Genomic DNA, 22,306 nt, shown 5'->3' on the forward strand with positions numbered 1-22,306 from the left:
CTCCAAGACACTGATTATTTCTTCTGATTGCAAGGGAGAGGCCAGCTTGGTGTCCTGCTTTTCTGAGATTTGTGAGAGGTTAAGAATTTTAACAAAATTATTCAGTTCTTTAGGTGTGGAATAATTATTGTAAATAGCTTGGTAAAATTTCAAAAATTGATCATTGATCTCCTTTTGACTACTAATAAACTTCCCTTGTTCTGATTTGGGTGATGCTTTTTGGGACCTTTGACCTCCCACTATGAATCTGTTTGTAAGAATTTTCCCCGTTCTCTCCCTCGACTCCCTGTACCTTTGTTTGAGTCTAAAAAGGGCAAATTCTGCTTGTGCTGAAGTGAGCCTATTTACATCATGCCAAAGATTAATTTTTTAAAGATTTTCTTGGGAGGGGTAATGTGCACATTCTAAATCCATAGCTTTAAATTTTTTGGTTAATTCCAGGAGCTGAGCCTGGCTAGCCCTCTTCCTACACACTGAGTAGGAAATGACCCTGTACCTAACAAAGGCTTTTAGTGTATCCAATAGGGTGAATTGGGATATCCCTAGTATGTCATTTGTTTAAAAGAAAACCGGAATTTCTTCTGTGGCATAGTTCTGAAAATGTTTATCTTTCAACAGAGGAGTTCAGTCTTGACCTTTTACAGATCCAATTTGTCTCAGGGTGGGGGGGAATTGTAGTATCACTGGTGCATGTGTAACTCACACATTTCCTGGGTGTGGTGCTCTGTCCCCCTCTAGTGGCACTGAGACCACTTAGAGATTAATGAGGCTGCTACAGCCTTAACTGAGAGTCATGTGGCTTTTAGCTCATGCAGTAGAGGGTCATGCATTTAGCTCCAGAGGTCCCAGGTTCAATCCTGCCTGCTGATAACTGGGATGTGTCAGCATTACACATGGTCAGAGATCATGATAGACAATTTCATTATTAAGCACCAAGTCCACCAGATTTGTAAGAAATCAGGAAGAAATCTATTCATCAATAGGAATGTGGGGAGGAAAAAAAATGTAAAATCCCTCATTGTAGGGGTCTGCAATCACCATACATCTTTCAACCCTGATTCTTCCATAGAACCTTTAATAAGTGTTTCTTGCATGTGATTGTGTACATGGGGCTTGGCCTGACTTATCTAAAAAGCAACACCTCATTAAATCTCCTGCTATGATGATTGATTATAGTGGGATATTAATTTGGAAAAAAAATGTTAAAAAAACTTGGATCATCTTTGTTGGGTCTATGTACATTTAGTTAGGGTATACATAAAGTCAAAGATCTTAGCATTCTCCAGCAAAAATCTACCTTCCTCATCTTTATTTACATCTAGAATTTGTGAAATTGAGTCTCTTGTGACACACTATTGTTACGTCTTTGGTGAGGAGGCGGAGAAATTGTTAAACACACCTTTCTCCATCCACTCCTTCCTAAATTTCTCTGCCTCCAAGTCATTAAGATGAGTTTCCTGTAGGAAGAGAACAGCTGCTTTCAGTATTTTTGGATAAGTGATAATACTTTTTCTTTTTATTTGTTGACTCACCCCTTCTAAGTTCCAGGAAACAAAATTTATAATATTATCCATAAGGAGTGCTGAGGTAAAATCTCTCTTTATCAGGCACCTGAATAGTGTTGGGCCATTGTTAGTTTCAGATTTAGTAAAGGTAGATCTGGGACCCCCTCACTGCACTGAGTTATGAAGGGGAGTCAAAAGGGAACAGAGGAAGACAGACCAGGAAAGGTAGAAGATAGGTATAACATGAGAAACAGAAATGATCAAAATTGACCAAGGATTACTTAAAATATACATATCTGTTACCCAAACTGAAATAGGATTGAATGTCTAGGAAACTTGCAAGGGGATGGACTCATCACTTTCTTCCCCCAAAATACCCAACTGAGATATACCTAGAGTCCCATTAAGTTTATAAAGAGGAAATAGTCTCATGCCAAGGGAGGCCATGGTTTCTGCACTATTCACAACAAAAAAGGAGGAAGATGGCTAGCATCTCAACTTAAGAGCAAGTCTATGGTGGAGATATGAAAAAGATGTACAAATTGTTTAAATAATTCAGTTATATTGGAATAAGGTTATTTGCAAATAAGGGTGCACTAGCAGAACAATTCTGCCGAAATTTCACCTCCCTCCTACCAGAGCCTTGTCCAGGCTGGATTATAGGGTGAGTGTACTGCCTCATAGTTAGATCAGCAATGTAAATCAGCATAACATTTTTTTCAACTAACTGAACAAAAATAAAAACTAAAGAACCTGAACTATTATTGAAAAAAACAATTAACAATATCATACATACAACACATTCTCAGGCATTTTGGGGACTCATAACCAAAATAATTATTTGTGGATAGGATTTTAGAAGATCAGATTTCTTTACAGTTGGGGAATTGAAAAGATTCTTCATTACAATGTTTAGATCTGGTATCTCTTATAAGTGCACATTTAGGGCAAATTGACTGAATATTTCCAGAAAAACCGGAAATCTAGGAAATTAGATGGGTATGAAACAAAGTAAAATCAGTGGGAGGAGGAGTGGTAGATTAAAGAAAAAGCAGTGGAGGGGTTGGAAAAGATACCAGGAGGGAGAGTGCCTCAGATAGAAAACAAAATCACACTTCTCTGGTGAACCTTGCTGATCCATGGGTGCACAGGTGCTGACTTTTGTTTCTGCCAGTGGGTGCTCCTCTCCGCTCCTGCCCCACCGTGTTAGCAGTGAATGAGGCCTTGGGGGGGGAAGAGGCCAAATGGGGGTGGGGCCTCAAGGTGGAGCATGGGTGGCGCCTAGGGGAGAAGAGGCTGAGTAGGGGCGGGCCTCAGGGTGGAGTGGCGAGCGGGGCCTCAGGGCAGAGCAGGGAGTGGGGCCATAGTCCGGGCACCAGGACCCACAAAAGATTAATCCAGTCAGTCCTGGGGGTGCTGACCTCTCCCTATTTTTTTGATGGGTGCTTGAGCCCCGGAGCTCAATGCTGCTTCCTGAGTCTGGATGGAGGGTCAAGATGAGATCCTTCTCCCCAGCTAGCTCCCTCTGAAGGTGTAACCAGGAAAGTTCAAAGAAATGAAACTAAGGGGTAGGGAGGAGACAAAATGGTGGATTTGCCCTGTACAGTTGGTTGCTAGACTGAGAATTGACTTTCAACATTGCAGTGACTGATCTGGTAGAGTCGTTTTAATGATCCTGTCTATGTCTTCTGCGGGGGGCTTTTACTGTAGTGAGATCAGATACCTGCCAGCTTCTTCTGCTGTCATAAAACTAAGCATCTTGCCTTCCTTTTTCACTTTGAAAGTAGCAGGGAAGTAAACAGAGTAGTTTGTTTGATAGGGCTCAACCCTTTGATAAGGCTCTTGATGTAATGAATTTGTCCCACCTGTCCATCATGTTCTTGGTGTAAAAAATCTGCAAAAATCATCAGCCTGTGTTCCTTCCATGTTAGGTTTTTAAGTTCACTGGGTTTTTTAAGAATGAGTTTCTTAATATTGTATTTTAAAAATCTTACAATTATGGCCAAGGCTTTGCCTTTGGAGAGGCTTTTGGGGCAAGGGAGCAGTGGGCTCTCTTAATATCTAAGTTCTGATCAGGAGGGAGAGACTGACAGCACCGACAGAATGGTGCATAAAAATTGCACACACCTCCCTTTCTCCAACCCCTCTGGGAGACCTACAATTTTCAGATTGTTTCTTCTTGATCTTCCCTCAAGATCATTAACCTTCTCCTGCAGTGCTTTAATAGTTATTTCCTGTTGCTCTGAGGTTATATGTATAGTAATCACTGTGTTTTGTAGTGAGAAGATTCTGTTCTCGGCTTCCTCTAGTCCTGATGCTAATCCTTGCAAATTAGCTTCATGTGTGCTAGTAATATTTTTTATCTCAGTTTTATCTTCAAATATTTTTCTCAAGATCCCAATCTCAAGTGACCACACTGTTGTAGCCAGTCCACAATTTCATCTAGTCTCAGAGGAATAGCCTTTTCCTGGTCAGAGGACTGACAGCTTCTGTTTTTTAGGATTTTGTAGAAAGTCTGGAGATGGAGAAGCATCCATAATGATATTACAATAAAAGAACAGAGTTGTAGAAAAATATCTCATGAATATAAAATGGGAGGGGAGGGGGGAAGCTGATGGTTACGGATTTTAGGAGGTGGGGAAGGGAGCTGTAAAGTTATGCAGCCACTACCCCTCTAGCAGCTCCTGGAAATCAACAGCACAAAGCCATTCTATTCTAGTCTTACACTGTGCTCATCACCATAGTATGTGAGCACCTGGGTGTGAACAGGAAACAAAGGGATAGATTTTGATCTAAGTTACACCAGTGAAGATTTGGGGAATTTGTTGGTATGTCTTATGAATTGTGAGATATTAGGGGCTTTTTATATGCATCTGTGTCAGACAGCAGACTCCATTTTGGATGTGTTCTTTGTTACCTCTTTACCTTCATGTTGGACTGAAATTCCAACAGGGTAGTGGTACAGCACTGACAATAGGCGGTCGTTAAATCTGGATTGTCCTCCACTGAAATCTTTCTAGACAAAAGGCTGGCAGGGGAGACATCATCTAACAATGAAATCACTAGGTAAGACTCTGTGGTAGGACTCTCTGGTCACTTTTGGAGGCTGACCAGGGAGTCACTTAACTGAGGGACTGGAATTTTATAAGAGGCAGAAACTGCTCCATTTGTGCTCTCTTTTTGGACAATTTTCACCAGCTTGAGATGTGGGAAGCTTCTGCAGGAGCTGGATGAGGTAAAGGGGATGGGGGGACCCTGCCTATGTGAATACTGATGGTCCTTCAAGGACTCCCAAGGGAAGGATGGGCTAGTGTGAGGGGCAATGCTTGTAAGGTTTATTATTTTTGTATGGATCAGTGCATTTTTGCATGACTAACAGTGTCTCTGTGTTAAGTACTCTACCTATCGCATGCTTCCTGAGAGAGTTAAATTATAACCCAGAAGGCTCATGTCTTGAGTGGGATTCTGGGAGAGAGAGTGTCTATGCTTCTGGGATATATTGGTGGTCAGCACTGGACCTGGGGACCTAGGCAGGTGGGCTGAGAGGCTCACTTCTGTGAAAGGGTAATAGATAAGGAGCTTCCCATAAACATCTGCAAAGATACCTGATTATCCACCTTCAAATCCCTCCTCAAAATTTCCCTTTGCCATGATGCCTACAAAAAACCTTCACAACGGTTAGACTGTTGATATACTGTGACCATTGCCTACCATGGTGACTTCTTGTTTCCCCCCTTCTGTCTGTATCCAACTTTATCTTGTCTTGTGCTTAGATTATAAACTCCTTGGGGCTGGGACTGTCTGTTCTGTGTTTGTACTTTACCTTGTATACTTGGTCCATGACGAGTATACCTAGTATGCCTGGTCCATGACTAGGTCTCCTAGGTACTATGGTAATAGTTTTTGTTATGTTTTTGAAAAACCCAGTCAATGGCTAGCTCTTGGACAGAGAAATGAGTTTCCAAAAAAGTGTAATTTTTCTAAGATCCCTTGACAAATAAGGGATTGTTAGCAAAGGAACCTTTTTTTCTCTGGTAACTCAGAAGCCTTGATGGAGCAGAAATGTAAGGGGGAAAAGTTGGGCACCTCCCCCTCCCATGACATACTTAGAGAGGAGAGGAAGTGGAGTCATGTGTGCTTTGCTCAGTTCCGGCCCCACTTTCCTACAAATTCCCCCCATCCCTCAATAATTCCTCCCTATAGGTGCTCCACCAGGTCAAAGGAGGGGGCTCAGTGATTCCCCTTCCCTTCACTGCTCCCTGTTCAAGGGAAGGAACTCAGAACTCCTCCCCCTCCCCATGCAGCCTCCAGACTCACGCTTTCCCTTGATGATGATACTTCTATGGCAAAAGGGAAGGTCAGAGGAGAATGTGAAGAGGAAAAGAGGAGGTCAGAGGTGTGTAGTGAGATGTGTAGGGGGGCTTCAGCTCAGCTCCCAACATCCATACCCTCCATTTCTTTCCCTCCTACAAAACATGGTTCCACTGACTCCATGTCAATCCCTGCACACTGTTCCTGAATCCTCTGCCCAGCTCCTCAACCTGTGAGGCTTCCGCCAAAGTCTGCCCTTCCGGGGAAAGGAGAGGTAGCATGGGAGGAGCAGGCTGTCCTGGGTAGGCAGAGAGAGAGAGAGAGAGAGAGAGAGGAGGCAAGGTGATGATGCTGGGGTACTGAAGAGACTGACATGCATCCAGTGTTTTCTGTGGCTGGTTTAATCATTGCCAAGGATCCAGAGGCAGTGGCAGGGGAGAGCTGGGGCAGTAGAATATAAGGATGCTGAGAAATTATTGTTTAAAATACAAGAAAATTGGCTGTCCCAAAACTTTGTTAATGCAGAGTTTAGTTTGGCTGGTGGTGCCTCACGCTCTTTCAGAATGTCTAGTTGAGCTACACTCAAACCTCTGAAAACCAGGAAGTGAAGAACTGAGATAACAGAAACATAAACCTCTGAAAACCAGCAAACGTGCCAGTAACACATATACTAGCACTCTACCTTTCCAGATGCTACAGAATACTTTGGGAATTAAATGCATGAGCACCGTAGGACTAAGTCTAAATACTTCTCTTTGCTATGGCAAAACTCAGGCTTAGATCAGGCATAGTGCACAGGAGCTGCCTACACCTGGCCTACACCCAAACACTCCGCCTACTCCACACATGCCACCCCAGACTTGCAAAATATTACCACCACTTCATCCTTCCTTGAGGATTCCTTCTGAGAAATTGCCTTCACTTTACTCCTCACTAAGCCCTGGAGACCATTGCCATGTATTCCACTAGACTGCTGACAGTGCCCAAGGCAAGCGGACACTCTTATGCACCTGCACTGAGACAACCTACAGAATTCAGTGCTGAAATGAGGCATACTTGATCCCTCAAGTTACACGTGCTTCTCCTCAATCACAAAGACAGCTCTGCTAGCCAACCCCCAACTGATCCCTCCACCTTTAGCACAGGTACATCCACCACAGTGAAGGCAGCATGGAGATAAATGCTGCAATTCAAATCTGGAACACAATACAAACATTCACACCAGCTCAATCCTCTTCATGTCTACTTATTATGGCACCACCCTTACTGAACTATCCCTAATAGCTATTGACAGTGCCAGGAGGCACAGTTCGGGTAGCATTGCCAAAGTGGGGTATATTTTAACTTTGTGTTTCCTGGTTTTCAGAGGTTTGAGTGTAGCTGAATTTAACATTCTGAAGGGGCCTGGGGTCTGGCAATCATAACTGCATTAGCAATGTTTTTGAGCAGTTAATCTGGAGTAACATGAGTGACCTCAATGAATGATTCACACCTGTCTCAGATGGGAATCAGACCTACTGGTCTCATTGGAGTGACTCTGCTGCCAATGAGATAAGAATCTTGCCCATCAGGCACAGGAGCGTGTGGAGCTGATGTCAGCTATCTTAGGAACAGACTCTGGCACACTCACCACTGCTGAATACCACCTTACTCTGAGTAATCACAAGGGACTGAAACTTTGCCCAAGTGGACTACTTGTGTAGTAAAGGTACTAAAGATAGGTAAGGGTGGCAGATTCTGGCCCTAGGGAGGACACAATAGACAAGCTGCAAAATCTTATATCTTGTTTCCCCAGCAGTACTATTGAAATGAACAAGGCAGGAGTTAATATATACAGTACATTTCCCAATACTACTTTATAAAGTGCTTGCTCTGCCTCTTCCAAAAATTCAAAGCTTATATTGATTCTCAATTTAAAGGTATGGATATTACAATACAATATTTTGAAATACTTATTCAAAACCCTTTATACTTTAATGTAAACCTATTTATTTAAAAACATGGCATAATTTACCATAATTTTGGTATTATAACAATGTTAGAAGCCAAGTCTTCATATCAAACCATAAAATATTTTTATTGAACATTTTATCCTAGTGAAGTACTAACCTGCCATGCTGAAAATTATTGTTCCTGCTGAGATTAAAGTGGTGCTAAAATGCAAACCAGTGCTTATTTTGGTTTGTAATAAAACAGCCATGAAAAGACCATTTTTCATTCTTTGGTGGAGCATTGGTAAAAGTGTCAGTGAATGTAATAGAGAACCTATTTCATTTTTGCTTTAATCAATTTATACTTTGCTTTAAATATTTCATTATTTTCACTAACTTTTGAATGAATGCATTAATATAGATAAAAACACTGAAAAAGTGGAACATATTGGCTTTTTAACATTAAAGAACAAATCTCTATGGGAATTTCTACTGCATTCTCCTCAATGTAGTATTTAGACACAGGTACAGTATTAAGCCTCACAACACACCTGTGCATGAAGGAAGTGTTACTCACATTCTAGGGCCTGATCCAAAGCACACTGATTTTGGTTACCCATTCAGCTAGCTTTGGATCAGATTCTTTCTGAGGAACAGAGAAGTTAAATGATTTACTTAGGGGCACACAGAAAGTCTTCAACAGAACCAGGAATAGAACCCAGATAGCCTGATTCCCAAGCCTGTAACCACAAGTTAATCCATTCTCCCTCAAAAAGAAACCCATTCTTTTAAGAGTCCTTGGGTGAAATCCTGCCCCATTGTAGTCAGTGGAGTTTTGTCCTTGTTTTCAGTGGGGCCAGGATTTCACCCCTTGTTTTTAAACACATCTAAAATAGGGAGAACAGACATGTTAACAACCCAAATCGATAGATAAAAACATTAAGTAAAAATTTAGAGAAAACAAAATGGTGAGTAAGAAAATGTCTGCTGGGTCAAAATGCATGAAAATGTTAGGTTTTTTTTTTAAATATTACCAACCTAATTTTCTCCAGCTGAATCCAATCTGCAGAGTTATTCTTGGTATAGGACACAATGATGCTGGGATCTGTGTAACTAAAGCGACATGAACCTGACCCTGTGAAGAGCAATACAATTAAATGTGTTATAACACAACTGAGCGATACATTATCCTTCAATAACAGCAGCTTCTGACTAAGCCCTTGTCACCATTATCACTTTTCCATATTTTAAATTCTTTGATTGATGAAAAAATGTCCTGTGATCTGTTGCTGAAAATAAAGCATGCTTTGAGTCAGAAATAACGCAGAAATGATAAAGCACAACACTGCAGTGTAATCTGCTGTAAATTTCCCATGGGAACCCAAAATAAATTACCGAACAGCCCCCTTGCAAAAAAAAGTGCATGTGTTATGTTGAAACAAAACCTAAATATTAGAGACTAATTCACGCATCACTTTTTAAGGGGGAACATTAAAAGGCTGCTTTAGACCCAAAGAATAATACATGAAACAAAATATACTAAATGTTAGAAAAATATATGCAAAATTCCTTGAGTTCTCTAAGAGGGAAATGTACTATAACAACTATAAAGAATAAAAATGCTGCAAAATGTCAAGAAAAATTAAAAACCAATCCTAAAAGCAACTCTGTAGTATTGTTATATTAAAGGGAGATTTTTAAGTCTATACAAGGAAAATTAAAATGAGAAATCATAGTGTAAGCTCACTAAAGCTTACAAATAAACTTTTGTCACTGATCTGGGAATCAAAAATACTTTAAAAATATGAATTAAGTCCTATGACAGTCCTGCAAGGTAGGTTAATATATTTATTTATTTATGATTTCTCAATGGGCATCTCTAGGAGCTGACACAAAAATATATATAACAATTTATTACAGGACAATGAAAATAACAAAAATCGAACCCAAAAATTCAACCAACATAATGCAATAAACATCCAGCCAGGTAATCAAATTCAACAAAAACATGTCACCTTCTCCAGAACACAATTATGATGTACAACTTAACTAACTACAATCATCCCTCCCCCTTCCCCCAAAAAACAACAAAAACAAAGCAAAACGAAAAAGAACTGGGAACATAGAATCCAAAGTATCTTGATTTTCAAATCTGGACTATATCTTAAGACCTAGACCACGCTCCATTCCAGAAGGGACATCAGAGGGTGAAGTCCTAGCTCCACGGAAGTCAATGGGAATTTTGCCATCAACTTCCAGGGGGCCAGGATTTCTCCCAGACTCTTTTGAGTCTCTTTGAAATTATCCACTGTATTTCTCTCTCATACCAATATTTTTTTTTAAATTGTTAAATCATTACTATGAAAACCATAATAAAGTTTTAAACCACTACCACTATGTTGAACATGTTCAGTCAGCTTGGTATGGGTACTACTGCAACAAGGCTCAAAATAATTAATGTGGTAGAGCCAAATTGCCAACCTTGTACTCCAAAATGACTAGAAAGCAATTGTCTGTTGTTTATTTTGACTGACATGACAATTTGCCCCTACTGTTTAAAAACAAATTAAGTAAAAAAAAATTTAATTTGTACCCATCTGCTGGGATAGTCTGCTTTACTGAATGGGCATCTGTTGTTGGCTCTTACATTTGTACCACTTAGGGTTCAAAACATTAATCATACTCATTTATTTTATTTCAGAGGAATTCAGTTCAAAACCAATGAACTTCAACTAGTTTATAATCACCAAAGCTGACAAGAGGCTGACAGGCCAAACTGCAGTGTTATTGAGTTTGATGTGGTAGAAAAAGAAGAAGGAAGAAGTGCATACATGATAAAAATATCCAGTAAGATAGACCTAAGGAAATGATTTTTGTGTAATTTCAACTATTGTTAAAGTCTGCTTTATGTGTTGGACTTTTAAAAAAACAAAACAAATCAAACTATACCACTGAAAAAAATGCAAGTGGAAAAGATTCTGTTTCATAAAAATAAATCGAAGTGGGAAGGGTCACTGCAGGAAATGTAGGTTGTCTAACAATTCTGTAAAAATGAAAATGTTACCTGAGAAACCTGCATATGTCATGTAGCTGTCTGATGATATTCAAAAATAACAAATAAATTACTTAATTCCCGAAAGAAATGGAAGCACTGGGAAGGGTCTGTGCAAGGCAGATAAGGTGCTTCACTTTTGTGATTGTAAAAAGAAAAGCCATAGAGGAGGGGTGATAAGGAAAAAAGAGAGGTTTTTCGGTTCTAATAAACAGGACAGGACAAATTAAGACTGGGAAAGTCAACAATACCAGCATATGCAGCAAAGATGTTTTGATGACCAATAATTATGCTTTCATTAATGTTGAACTTCTTTTTATATACATTCTCTTCTCAAACCCCAAATAAGAAAATCAGATCCTTTATAACTTAAGGGCCCAGTTCTGCAAACCCTTATTCACAAAGGGTACATTTACGGAGAAAAAAACAACAACAACAACAAAAACCCTGTGGCAGCACATTTCAAGGTATGTCTACATTGCAATAAAACACCTGCAGCTGGCCTGGGTCAGCTGACTCAGGGTCACAGGGCTCAGGCTACCAGGCGATAAAATTGCAGTGTAGCCCTTCAGGCTTGGCTTCAGCCTGAACTCAAACATGAACACTTCAATTGTATAGCCCCACAACCTAAGCCCCGCAACCCCAAGTGAGCTGACCCGGATCAGCCACGGGTGTTTTATTGCAGTGCAGATATACCTTCAGAGCCTGGGGCCAACTGGGCATGCAGGGCTTGTGATGTGGCCTAAAAATAGCATTATAGATGTTTGGGCTCAGGCTGGAGCCCCGACTCTAAAACTGCTATTTATCACCCCTCAGAGCCCAGAATCCAGCTTCAGCCCAAATGTCAACACCGCTATTTTTAGCCCCAGGGCATGAGCCCTAGTCAGTTGACCTGGGCTCTGAGACTCATTGCTGCGGGGGTATTTTTGTTTTTGCTGTGTAGATTGTACTGAAAGGTAGGGTGATATTAATTCCTGTGAAGAAGGTCAGCACAAGGCCCAGGCGTTATTGAGCCTTGTTTATTGTTTACTAAATGGCACATGGACCTTGCGCTCGCCCTCTACACAGAAGTGACTTTCAGCCATAACCCTTGCATATATTAATAATTTGTTGGTATGAATGGGAGCTGAGAGTACTCAACATCTTGAAGGTTTAGGTCAATAGTTCTCAAACTTTTGTATTGGTGACCCCTTTCACACAGCAAACTTATGAGTGCGACCCCCCACCCCCATAAATTAAAAACAAATTTTTAAATATTTAACACTATTATAAATGTTGGAGGCAAAGCAGGGTTTGGGGGTGGAGGCTGACAGCTCGCAACCCCCCACAAAATACACTTGTGTTCTCCTGAGGGGTCACGACCCCCATTTTGAGAACCCATGGTTTAGATCCTATTAAATTAACTCTAAAATTTAAAAGTAGATTATCAACAATTACCATACAGGATATCTGAAATACTAGTTATTTGCTATTCTTGACATAGTCTTGAAGTGCTGAACACAATTGCACACAACTGTGTTTATTTAAATATTATGAAAAGTCAATTGATAAAGCAAGCTATTCAGGATTACTGAAGACACTTTTGGAAACCTGTAAGTTTGATATCTGCATTTATTTATCTAGATACAAAAAATATATTTTGACTTTGCTTAAACATATATGAGAATTTTTATTCAAGTAATAGAGAAACAGAGATTGAAGGCAGAATCTCTGGAGGAAGGGGGAATGAAAATGTCCTTCAGACTGCTTCCAGAGATGGTAATAAACAGTTTGTCAGTTTCAAGTAGAGAAGAAGGGGCAGGATATAACACTATAAATCTTCAGTCCCAGTGCCCTCTATAGTAGAGAATCTAGAGGACTAGGTAAAATCTACTGAATGATGTCATTTACTAAAGGACTCTGGAAATTGTACAATTTAATTCAAAAATACCCTGTTTTTATAAGCCATGCAAACAGTAATAAACCATATACAGTGGTTGTTTTAAAAAAGCCAACATTAACCAAATTACCACACTACAGGATGTAAGACACCAGTTATTTCCTAATCAAGTATAGTTTTGCAGAATCTCTGATACTATGGTGTGGTTACTGATAGCAAAAACTGACTTTCTAATAGCAAGTATTTTATTTTTCAATTCCAATGGCTGATAGCTTCCTCTGATCAACTGGAAATAATTATCCGTTTGTCCACAAATGAATACTAGCGTCTCTATTCCCCTCAGATACACAACCAACCTTTCCCCTAGGCTTTCCTTATACTATATTTTTCTTTCTTTACAACAATGTACTTACCATGTGTCTTTATCCGAAATCCGTAGATTTGTAAAATGCATTAAAAAAACTGCAGTGAAGAGAAACAATCCTCACAGAGATATTTTCAAAATGGTGCAACTATCACTGGCTGCAATGGAGGTCAAGCTTCACGGATAAGTAAAGAAGCCTAACCCAGATTGAAACTTACCCTTAAGAGTTTTAACATAACTTTTTTTAAATTTGACTTGGCTTATAAAAAAAACAAAACAAATTTCTGATATCAGGTTTGGTTTTAAGAAGGTCACTGCTTTGTTTTTGGTACTTTTTTTTTTTAAATTTGACCTTAAAACCATTTCCCAGTCCTGCAAATATGTTTAATAAATTGTTATTATTGTTATTGATTGAGGCTGAAGTAGCTCATTCTACAAAAATATTTAAGATTATAATATTAAATTGATTACTGGTAGTGGATAGCTGCCAAACAGTTTCCATTAAAAACCTCATTTACACACACACACACACACACAGAAATGCTCATTTTTGGGCTGCAATTTTCTATGCTCAATTTCTACCCAAAGATAAATTTCTTGGAAAGAAGGGCTGCTCTAAGCGGAACCCAGCTGCAATGGCTACCAAGGGCCCATTCTGATAGCTGGAGGTCATGGAAATGCAGCCATATTCCAATCAGGCTTCCTTTCCTTTGAGCATGCCTTCAACATACCTCCTACACTGCAGGCAGGGACTGAGCCAGCTATGTTAGCACCATGCCTCTTAAATCAGGGGAATCCCCAGGTAGCTATTTTGCCTTCAAGCAGCTTTGTCTACTAAAGCAGCACAAAAACAAGTGGGGGTTGGAGAAGGGATCTGATCCATTGACTTCAAGGGAATATTTAAATTATTTCTTCCATGGATTATTTGTGAGAAGAACTGTAATATCTCAAGGTCCTGGATATAGAAATTAGGGCATACACTTGCAAGTATTCATCATCTAAGACTTTGCACAGCAGAGATATGTATTTAATTAAATTAGGATACCATTTGTTTCTTCTAATTGGTTCTTCCCCAATTGTGGAGTCTTTCCTTTTGTAACAGTGTACAGGAAATATCTAAACATATAGGCACATATAGAAATCCTGAGAAGGTAGATTAAATTTAATTTTGAGCTGTTCAAAGTTCAGCAATCATATCTTAGAAACGTAGAGCTGTAAAGGACGTTTGAGAAGTCATTAAGTCCAGCCCCATGCCTTGAGGCAAATCAAGTATAACTAGACCATCCCTGACAGGTGTTTGTCTAATCTATTCTTAAAAACCTCCAATGACAGGGATTCCACCACTTCCCTTGGAAGTTTATTCCACTACAGAACTATCCATGTATTTAGCAAGTTATGCCCTTGAAAAAGTCTCCTGTGGTGGACAGTTGGTTTGCATCCTATCTTTTAAAGTTAGTGTCTTCCTGTCCTAGAGGAAAACCTAGTAGTCTGCATATCCAAGAGGCAATGAAAATATTGGCACTACCCCAAGTGCCCAGTTGCCTTATTTGTAGACTGATTCTTAGGAAAAGATGTTGTTTGATCTCCTGAGGGAACAAAATAGCAACATGTGTTCTCCCTAAATCAGACTGGAAAGAATGTTCTCTCCCCCTTTTTTCAATCTGCTTCCATGTTTTGTCACATGGGGCTGTTTTGGGGTTTTTGTAAAATGTAACCAAACATATCAAACTAGAACTATCCTGTTATAGAGTTTCCAACTGGGGATGGGGAAAGTTAAATACCACCCTTGGTCTTTGTGTCTGGAGCTTGAATAATGCGAATTTGGTTTCTTCCAATGCCATATGAAATTGCTGTGGATAAAGTACTGGGAGGACTCGAAGAAAGTACAGCACTCGGTGAAGAATGTTAATTGTTATCAAGGTGACTCAGTCAAACACAGATGATGGTAAGTTATGCCATTTTTGAAGTTCTTGAGAAGTTGCAGATTTAGCATTGTTAATTTAGTGAAACTTTTGTGAGATTTTCACCTCCAGCTATTTGACTCCCCCAGTGGATAACTGGCAGGGAAAAAAAGAATTAATGTCTTCTTAGGCCATTGCTTTGGAGTGTGTCAAATTTATACAAAATCCAGATACAGTGCTGTTGGCCTCTAAGACTTCTTCACAGCGTTGATTGGAAGCTTGTGTTTCACAGAGATAAAGCAAGATGTCAACTGTGAGGAGATCAATATTTTGTGCATTGTCATGGATTGTGGTGCCTTGAACCTCTAGAGAATCCCTTGATAGCCACTTGCAAGTGGCTCAATGGATAGAGCAAACAGAAGAGGTATCTTGTGCTAGTCTTCAAGAAAAAATTTTCTAATGGGGTGCTGTTGTTCAAATAAAGGAATGCACATGGAAAATTGTAGAGCAGATTGATGGTTAAAACTGATGTCTGAAAAATAAGTGAGGCTCCAAAAGAACCCTTCACATGCCTTCTCTGTATCTAATGCTAGACTGCTTTATTTCAGCTGGTTAATGTGATGAATGATGATTAATGTTTGCTGAGTATTACAGTTTGTGGCTTTCCATGGAATAAGGCCCGATTGGGTAGTGTGAATTAGTATGAGTCAGAATAATAATAGCTAGTTTGGTAATACTTCTGCTTGTTTTTATTCTCCAAATTGATGAATGATATTGGCTGTTATGACATACAATCTTTGGATTTTTACCTTTTTTCAGATGTCTGGTTATACTAGCTTTCGAGGGAGAAATAGGCACAGAGCCTATAGAATACCATAAAATCACATACTGAGTGAGAATTTCCACTCGGGTGATGGATTCTTCCTAAAAGTGGGGAATGCCATGAGTCCCTGCCCCCTCCATGGCCCTACCCCATCCTTCCTTTTCCTCCCCAAGGCCTGCCTCAGCAAAGCCAGAAGCTGGAATTGGGCTGGGTAGCCTGGGCCCTTTCACCCCTGTCTGAGGCAGGGGGAAGAGGGGGGCTGAGAGCAGCCCCCAGCCCATGTCCCTACCATCTGGACCCCTTGCTCAGGGCAGGTGGAGGGTCCACAGCTCCCCACAGCTGCCCGCGTGGCTCTTGCCCTGCCCCAGCTTCTGGGCTGGCCTGGGGGCAGGGCTTCAAGGACCAAAAAGCCACAGCCAGGCCATGGTAAGAGCTGCCCAGGCAGCTGTGGGAAGCTGCAGACCCTCCATCTGCCCTGGGTGAGAGTCCCTGGGAGAAGGGACACAGCCTGAGGGCTGGTCTTGGGCCCTCCCACCCCAGGCAGGTTGAGGGTCCCTGGCTCCCCACAGTTGCCTGGGCTCCCTGGGATGTTCTTACCCAGGCCGGGCTCCAGCTTCCAGCCTGGGCAGGGCCTTAGGGGGAAATGGAGGGGCAGGGGGCCAGGCCTGTGTTGAAAAGTGGAGGGTCCAGGCCTGTTCACTTTCAAAAGTGGAAGGGCCATGGCCCTTGGCCCCCCTGTTCCAGCACCCCTGCTTGGAAACACCTACACATTAAAAATAAAATTCCACTCTGTTTTTTGACACACACATATGCACAGAGCCTATAGAATACCATAAAATCACATACCGAGTGAGAATTTTAACTCAATTTACAGAAGCACACATGAAATTCAAGTGGAACCTTGGCAGGGTATTAGTTTAGAACAGGGGTTCTCAAACTTTATTACACTGTGACCTCTTTCTGACAACAAAAATTACTGCATGACCTCAGGAAGGGGAACCAAAGTCTGAGCCCGCCCAAGCCCCACTTCCTTGGGTGTGGGGCCAAAGCCCAAGGACTTCAGCCCCAGGCAGGGGGCCTGTAACCTAAGCCCCACCACCTAGCGCCTAAGCCCTCAGGCTTTGGCCTCAGGTGGTGGGGCTCAGGCTCCGGCTTCAGCCCCAGGCTCCACCAAGTCTAAGCCAGCCCTGGTGATGGATTTGCAAACTACTTTGGGGCCCTGACCCACAGTTTGAGAAGTGCTGGTTTAGGACAAAGAAATCCCAGTGTTTATGGATGTTGTACAATTTTAAAACACTTATAACTCTGCCAAATCAAAAATGATTTTTATCAGCCCACTGAAAGGCACCTCTGCCAAATTTCAGTTTTCTACCACATCCTGCTGAGGTGCTAGAACTGTACAAGAGAAAAAAGTGGCAACATTTTTTTATATTGTCAAAAGTGGTTTTTTTTTTAACTTTGTTTTTTTAAAATAGCTTAACTGTTTTGTCCTCCCATTTTTGTTGTTGTTTGTTTGTTAAAGATTCACTCTTCGGCTGAAAACAAATGAGCAAAATTTCAGCCCAAAATGTAAATATTTGACAAAGCATGTGAAAATGACCCTTTAGAATCGAAACACTTGTGCAACTTTACAATAGGTGTCACTGTGTGCTCCACATATGCTAAAGGTTAGGGCTATCCTGGTGGTCTAATGAGAATGAAACACATTGGTCATGTGTGGGATCCACATTTGCGTAATGAGCTTTCTCCTGTCCTGTTTCTGGATTGAATGGAAAAGGCTTACTTACTCCAGCACATTTTTAAACTGCAGTTTTCTATAGTATTGCTTTGTAAAATCTACAGCACACTGTTCAGAAGTGGAAACTTGTTTTTTAAGTTATATTGACCAAAGCAGTTATGATTTAATAAAAATGGACAATTTTAATCATACAAAAGTGTTATCTTAATACAATGCAGCAAGCGGGATTAAGTTTAAAGTCTGCCTATAATCCAGCCTTTACTATTTCAAACAACTAATTCCATAATGGCATTTGCTTCTGCTTCCAGATGATCCATTTTAACACAAGGAAGCGATTCAGACTCGGTGCCCTAAAACAGAATGCTAGGATTTGTCCCCGTTTGTTTTTTCTGCTTTTTCCCCTTTTGCTAAATCTCCAACAATTACGGTTTATTTCTCAACAATGGCAGAGAAGCACTGGTGTAAAAGTAATAAATATGGTATTTAGAATAACCAACAAGCCATACAAATAATTTATTACAACTCCATGAAAATGTCTTTCAAATAAGGCATTAACTTTTAACCCTGGTATCTTTTAACTCTAGGTATCCGAGCAAGCGTCCCTTGTATAATTCAGCAAAATCAATAAACAACATCTCACATTTCCATTTATGTTATGTGAAGTGTGTCAAATGATATTACTTACCCATCTTATCTTTCACATTAGATGTAATTTACAAGTTATATATTTCCACTAAAGACTTTTCTGGCAAAAGGGTGAGTTTCCCAAATTCCCTTCAGCAGGGGTCTGTTTTTCATTTTAGCTACAGTGAACATTGTATAGTGACTGTTTGGCAACATATCTGAAACAAATAGCTTGTCTGAGTCCAGTTGCATATGGATGTGTCCAATGTCCACATAAAACCACCATAATTGTCATCCTTTGTTGATGGTCTAAAAAGTGAACAAAACCAAATGGAGAGAGAGAGAGAGACTGAATAATCTAAGCACTGAGGGCAGCTCCTCCAGGTCAAAGCTGGACAGTGTGTGGAAGTTAACCCTCTGAATAACTGGTCTGTCCATGACTAGTAGATAAATGGATAATTTCAGTGAAGTACAGTCAATATGATACCTGTCACCAGAATTATATTACACAAACAAACAATAAAGAATAACCACACAAAAAAAATCTACAAATTGCTACAAATAAGGGCCAAATTCACTCAGAGGCCAACCGGTTGAGCTAGATGTTATGGGGATGCAGAATAGGAAAGAGGAGGAATCCTTTTCCCACACAGCTGCTCCATGGAACCACTCTAGATGCTACTCCTTAGTGGCTGGAGAAATTTTCACAGCCCCCAAGTCATCCTTTCCTCTAAAGAAATACATGGAGCAAGTTCTTTCAGCAAAGATGAGTGAAAAAGCTAATTATTATAGCAGCACTGATGATGCAACAAAATGAAATGGTTACTTCCTGTAACTGTAGTTCTTTGAGATGTGATGCAGATGTTTATTCCACTTCGGTGTGTGTGTGTCCAGTGTGCCGAAGTCAGAGAATTTTGCCTAGCAGTACCTGTAAGAGGGGCAGTGCTCACGTCTTGTGGTGGTAGCTCCTCCCCTGGTTACATGAGGTGTCACCGCCCCGACCCCCCTCAGTTAGTTCCTTCGCACCAAATGCCCATGAGATGAGACTCCGATACAGAGAGGACAGAACGGTGGGTCATGGAATACACATCTGCATCAAATCTGGGAGAACCACAGTTACTGGAAGTAACTCTTTCTTCTTCTTTGAATAGATGCAGAGGTGTATTCCACTCAGGTGACTCACAAGCCATACCCCTCCCAGGAGGCAGGACTCAGAACAAGGATTGCAGAACCGCCCTTCCAAAACTTGCATCCATCCTGGAAGATGCAGTGGTGGCATAATGGTTCATAAATACACATATGGATGACCATGTAGCAGTCCTACAAATGTCCAATATGGAAATATCACTGAGGAATGCTATTGACATTGTTTGTGCTCTCATCAAATGAGCTTGCATTTGCTAAGAGGGCGTAGCTAGTTATTCGCTAAGGGGGTGTTGCTAAGCTATATCATATGCAGTCTTGATATAGGATGTTATCTATTTAGAGATGGTCTGCCAAGAGACCGCTTGCCCCTTCATGTGATCTGCATATGACACAAACAGGCGAGGTGATACATGAAACAGTTTAGTCCTATCCAGGTAGAAGGCTAATGTATGGAGACGGTGTTCCCCCAGAGACGAGCTTATGAAAGAAAATGGGTAAGTATACTTCCTGGTTCAAATGAAACAGAGCACTTTAGACAAAAAAATTGGGTATGGTCATAAAGTCACCTTGTCTTTGGAGAATTGTGTGTAAGGACGCTTTGCCATCAGAATCTGCAACTCACACACTCTCCTTGTGGATGTAATCACGATCAGGAGCACACTTTTCTGACACAAGAGTGGAAAAGGACAAGATGCTAGGGCTTGAATGGAGGACCCATCAACTCTGCTAGGACTGTGTCACAGTCCCACAGAGGAACTGGCTCTCGGACTGGAGAATGTAGGCAAAGAAGCCCTTTTAAGAACCTTGCTACTATGGGATTGGAGATGACTGATCTTCCTTGGATGGGGGGATGAAATGGCAGTCTCACTGCCAGATGCACTTTCAGTGAACTAGGCACAAGTGGCAACACACAAGAATGTCAGAAAGCCAGACCAGGGCAATGAGGATGAGCTTTGCCCAATCCCCCTTCAGATTGAAGATGACCTATGGAATGATTGGGATTGGGGAAGGTATAGAAGAGAGCCGCTTGCTAGCTGAGATGGAAGGCATTGGACCTGGCACCTGGATTAGGGCCCCGCAAGAGCAGAACAGATGACATTTTTGGCAAACATTCTCGAGGAGTGTCCAACACTAAGGAGGACCAATGGAGGAAGATGGAGCAATTTGTCCAAGGAGCAAAGAGTCAGATGGTAAACTCTCCTGAGCCACATTTGAAGGGGGCAAAGGCACCATCTTGCAAACTGAACCACCTGTGTGCAAGCAGAGATGTGGCCCAAGAGCCCCTGGCACATCTGAACTGTTGTGGAAGGCTGAGACTGCAGACTGAGGAAAAAAAGAGGCAAATCACCTGAAAATGGTCAGTCAGCAAAAACACTCTCGAACTCGTAGAGTCTATTAGGGCCCCTAATGAACTCTATTTTTTTGTGTGGGAACCAAAGTAGACTTCCCAATCTTTAGGATAAGACACAGACGATGAAGCAAGCACAGTGTAGTGTTGATGTGAGAAAGAGCTTCCTCTCTAAATCTGCCCCTCAGTTACCAGTGGTCCAGATATGGCAAGATGTGGTTTCCTTTCTTTCTGAGATATGCCATGATGATGGCCATGCATTTGGTAAAAACCTGAGGGGCAGAAAAGAAGCCGAAGGGAAGCACCATTTACTGGAAATGGCGCTCTGCCTTGACAAATCAAAGGAATTTTCTGTGGCTTGACAAAATCGCCACATGAATGTACGTGTCCTAAAGGTCCATGACATCAAATCAGCTGTTCTGAGACAACATGGGGAGAATAGTCGATAGGGTGACCATGCAGAACCTCATATACCTGATATATTTGTTGAAGCTGTGAAGGTCGAGATTGGGCCTTATCCCTCTTTTGGATTTGGGTACCAGAAAGTACTTGAAAAAGCAAAGCCTGACCCTGGTGATCTGGCAGAACCTTCTTCACCAATCCCAGTGCCAGCAGAGAGCAAACCTGCTTGAGGAGCAGAATCTCGTAAGACTGGTCCCTGAAGATGGAAGAGGAGGGAGGGGGGAAATAGGGTTGGAGAAGAACTGAATGGCATAGCCCCATCTGATCATGCTTAGGACCCAGCTGTCAGTTGTGATCGAGCCCCAAGCATTGTGAAAGCAGACCAGCCTGTCCCCAAATGAAGGGGATGAGAGAGAAAGTGAGAACTGGAACATTGCTCTGGACCAAGAAGTCAAAATGGAAGCTTGGGGAGTTCCAGAGGATGACATGTGGACTGTCCGAACCCTGAATCAGACTGCTTCCTCGTGTGATGGGATCTATGGCCCTTTCCTGCTATCTTGGGGGAGAGAAAGGCTGCCCAAACATGTGCTGCAGACAATACTGCAGATGCTTTTGCTGTTGAAAGCCAAATTGGTGTCTCTACAGTGCTAGTGTTTACACCCACAAGGATCGAAGGGTAGCTCTACAGTCCTTAAAGGAGTGCAGAGTCTCATCGGTTTTATCCAAGAACAGTGCCTGCCATCGAAGGGCAAATCCTCAACGGCTGCTGGAAAACGGGGGCAATGCCTGAATTCTGCAGCCAAGACCTCCTCATGGTCACTGCAGAGGCCATCACTCTGGCTGATGTATCCATGACATCCAGCGCGGACTGCAAAGCTGTCTTAGTCACCAAGCAGTCTTTGGTGATGAACATCCGAAATTGCTCCCTCGATGCCTTGAACATAGCTGTCCAGTTGACAAAGTCATACTTGTAGGTGTTCTCCAGCAGGAACTTAGCTTGAATATCCATATGCCGCAACAGATCCTGGTATGCCTTGAAATCCTCTGGTACCAAAGCGGAGGAAGTGCCTGGCAGATCTGGAAGGGATCTGGAGGCTCCTCAAGGAGCAGCATCACTGGTACCTGGATCTGTGGTGGATTGACGGTCACCACCATAGACCTGGCCAGCAATCTTGACTTTGAGTGGGATGGGGAGTGGGACCTTCATGACTGAGGAATGTCCGCTGGGGGCCACTGGTCTGGATAGGGCATTGGTGGCCAGTAGGCGCCAGGCCAGGGGCAA

General features: G+C 41.6%; 1 protein-coding gene across 2 annotated transcripts in view; it reads right to left on the reverse strand.

Moving 5' to 3' along the window:
* RELN (reelin) overlaps positions 1 to 22,306 on the reverse strand; it is a 438,814-nt gene that overhangs the window by 192,761 nt on the left and 223,747 nt on the right. For both annotated transcript variants that reach the window (XM_034766139.1, XM_034766147.1), the window contains exon 9: positions 8,786 to 8,882. In XM_034766139.1, coding sequence (XP_034622030.1) covers positions 8,786 to 8,882 — 97 coding nt within the window. The remainder of the gene's footprint in view (positions 1 to 8,785; positions 8,883 to 22,306) is intronic.

The sequence above is a fragment of the Trachemys scripta genome, chromosome 1, assembly GCF_013100865.1.
Source record: "Trachemys scripta elegans isolate TJP31775 chromosome 1, CAS_Tse_1.0, whole genome shotgun sequence".
In the NCBI taxonomy this organism is placed as follows: domain Eukaryota; kingdom Metazoa; phylum Chordata; order Testudines; family Emydidae; genus Trachemys; species Trachemys scripta.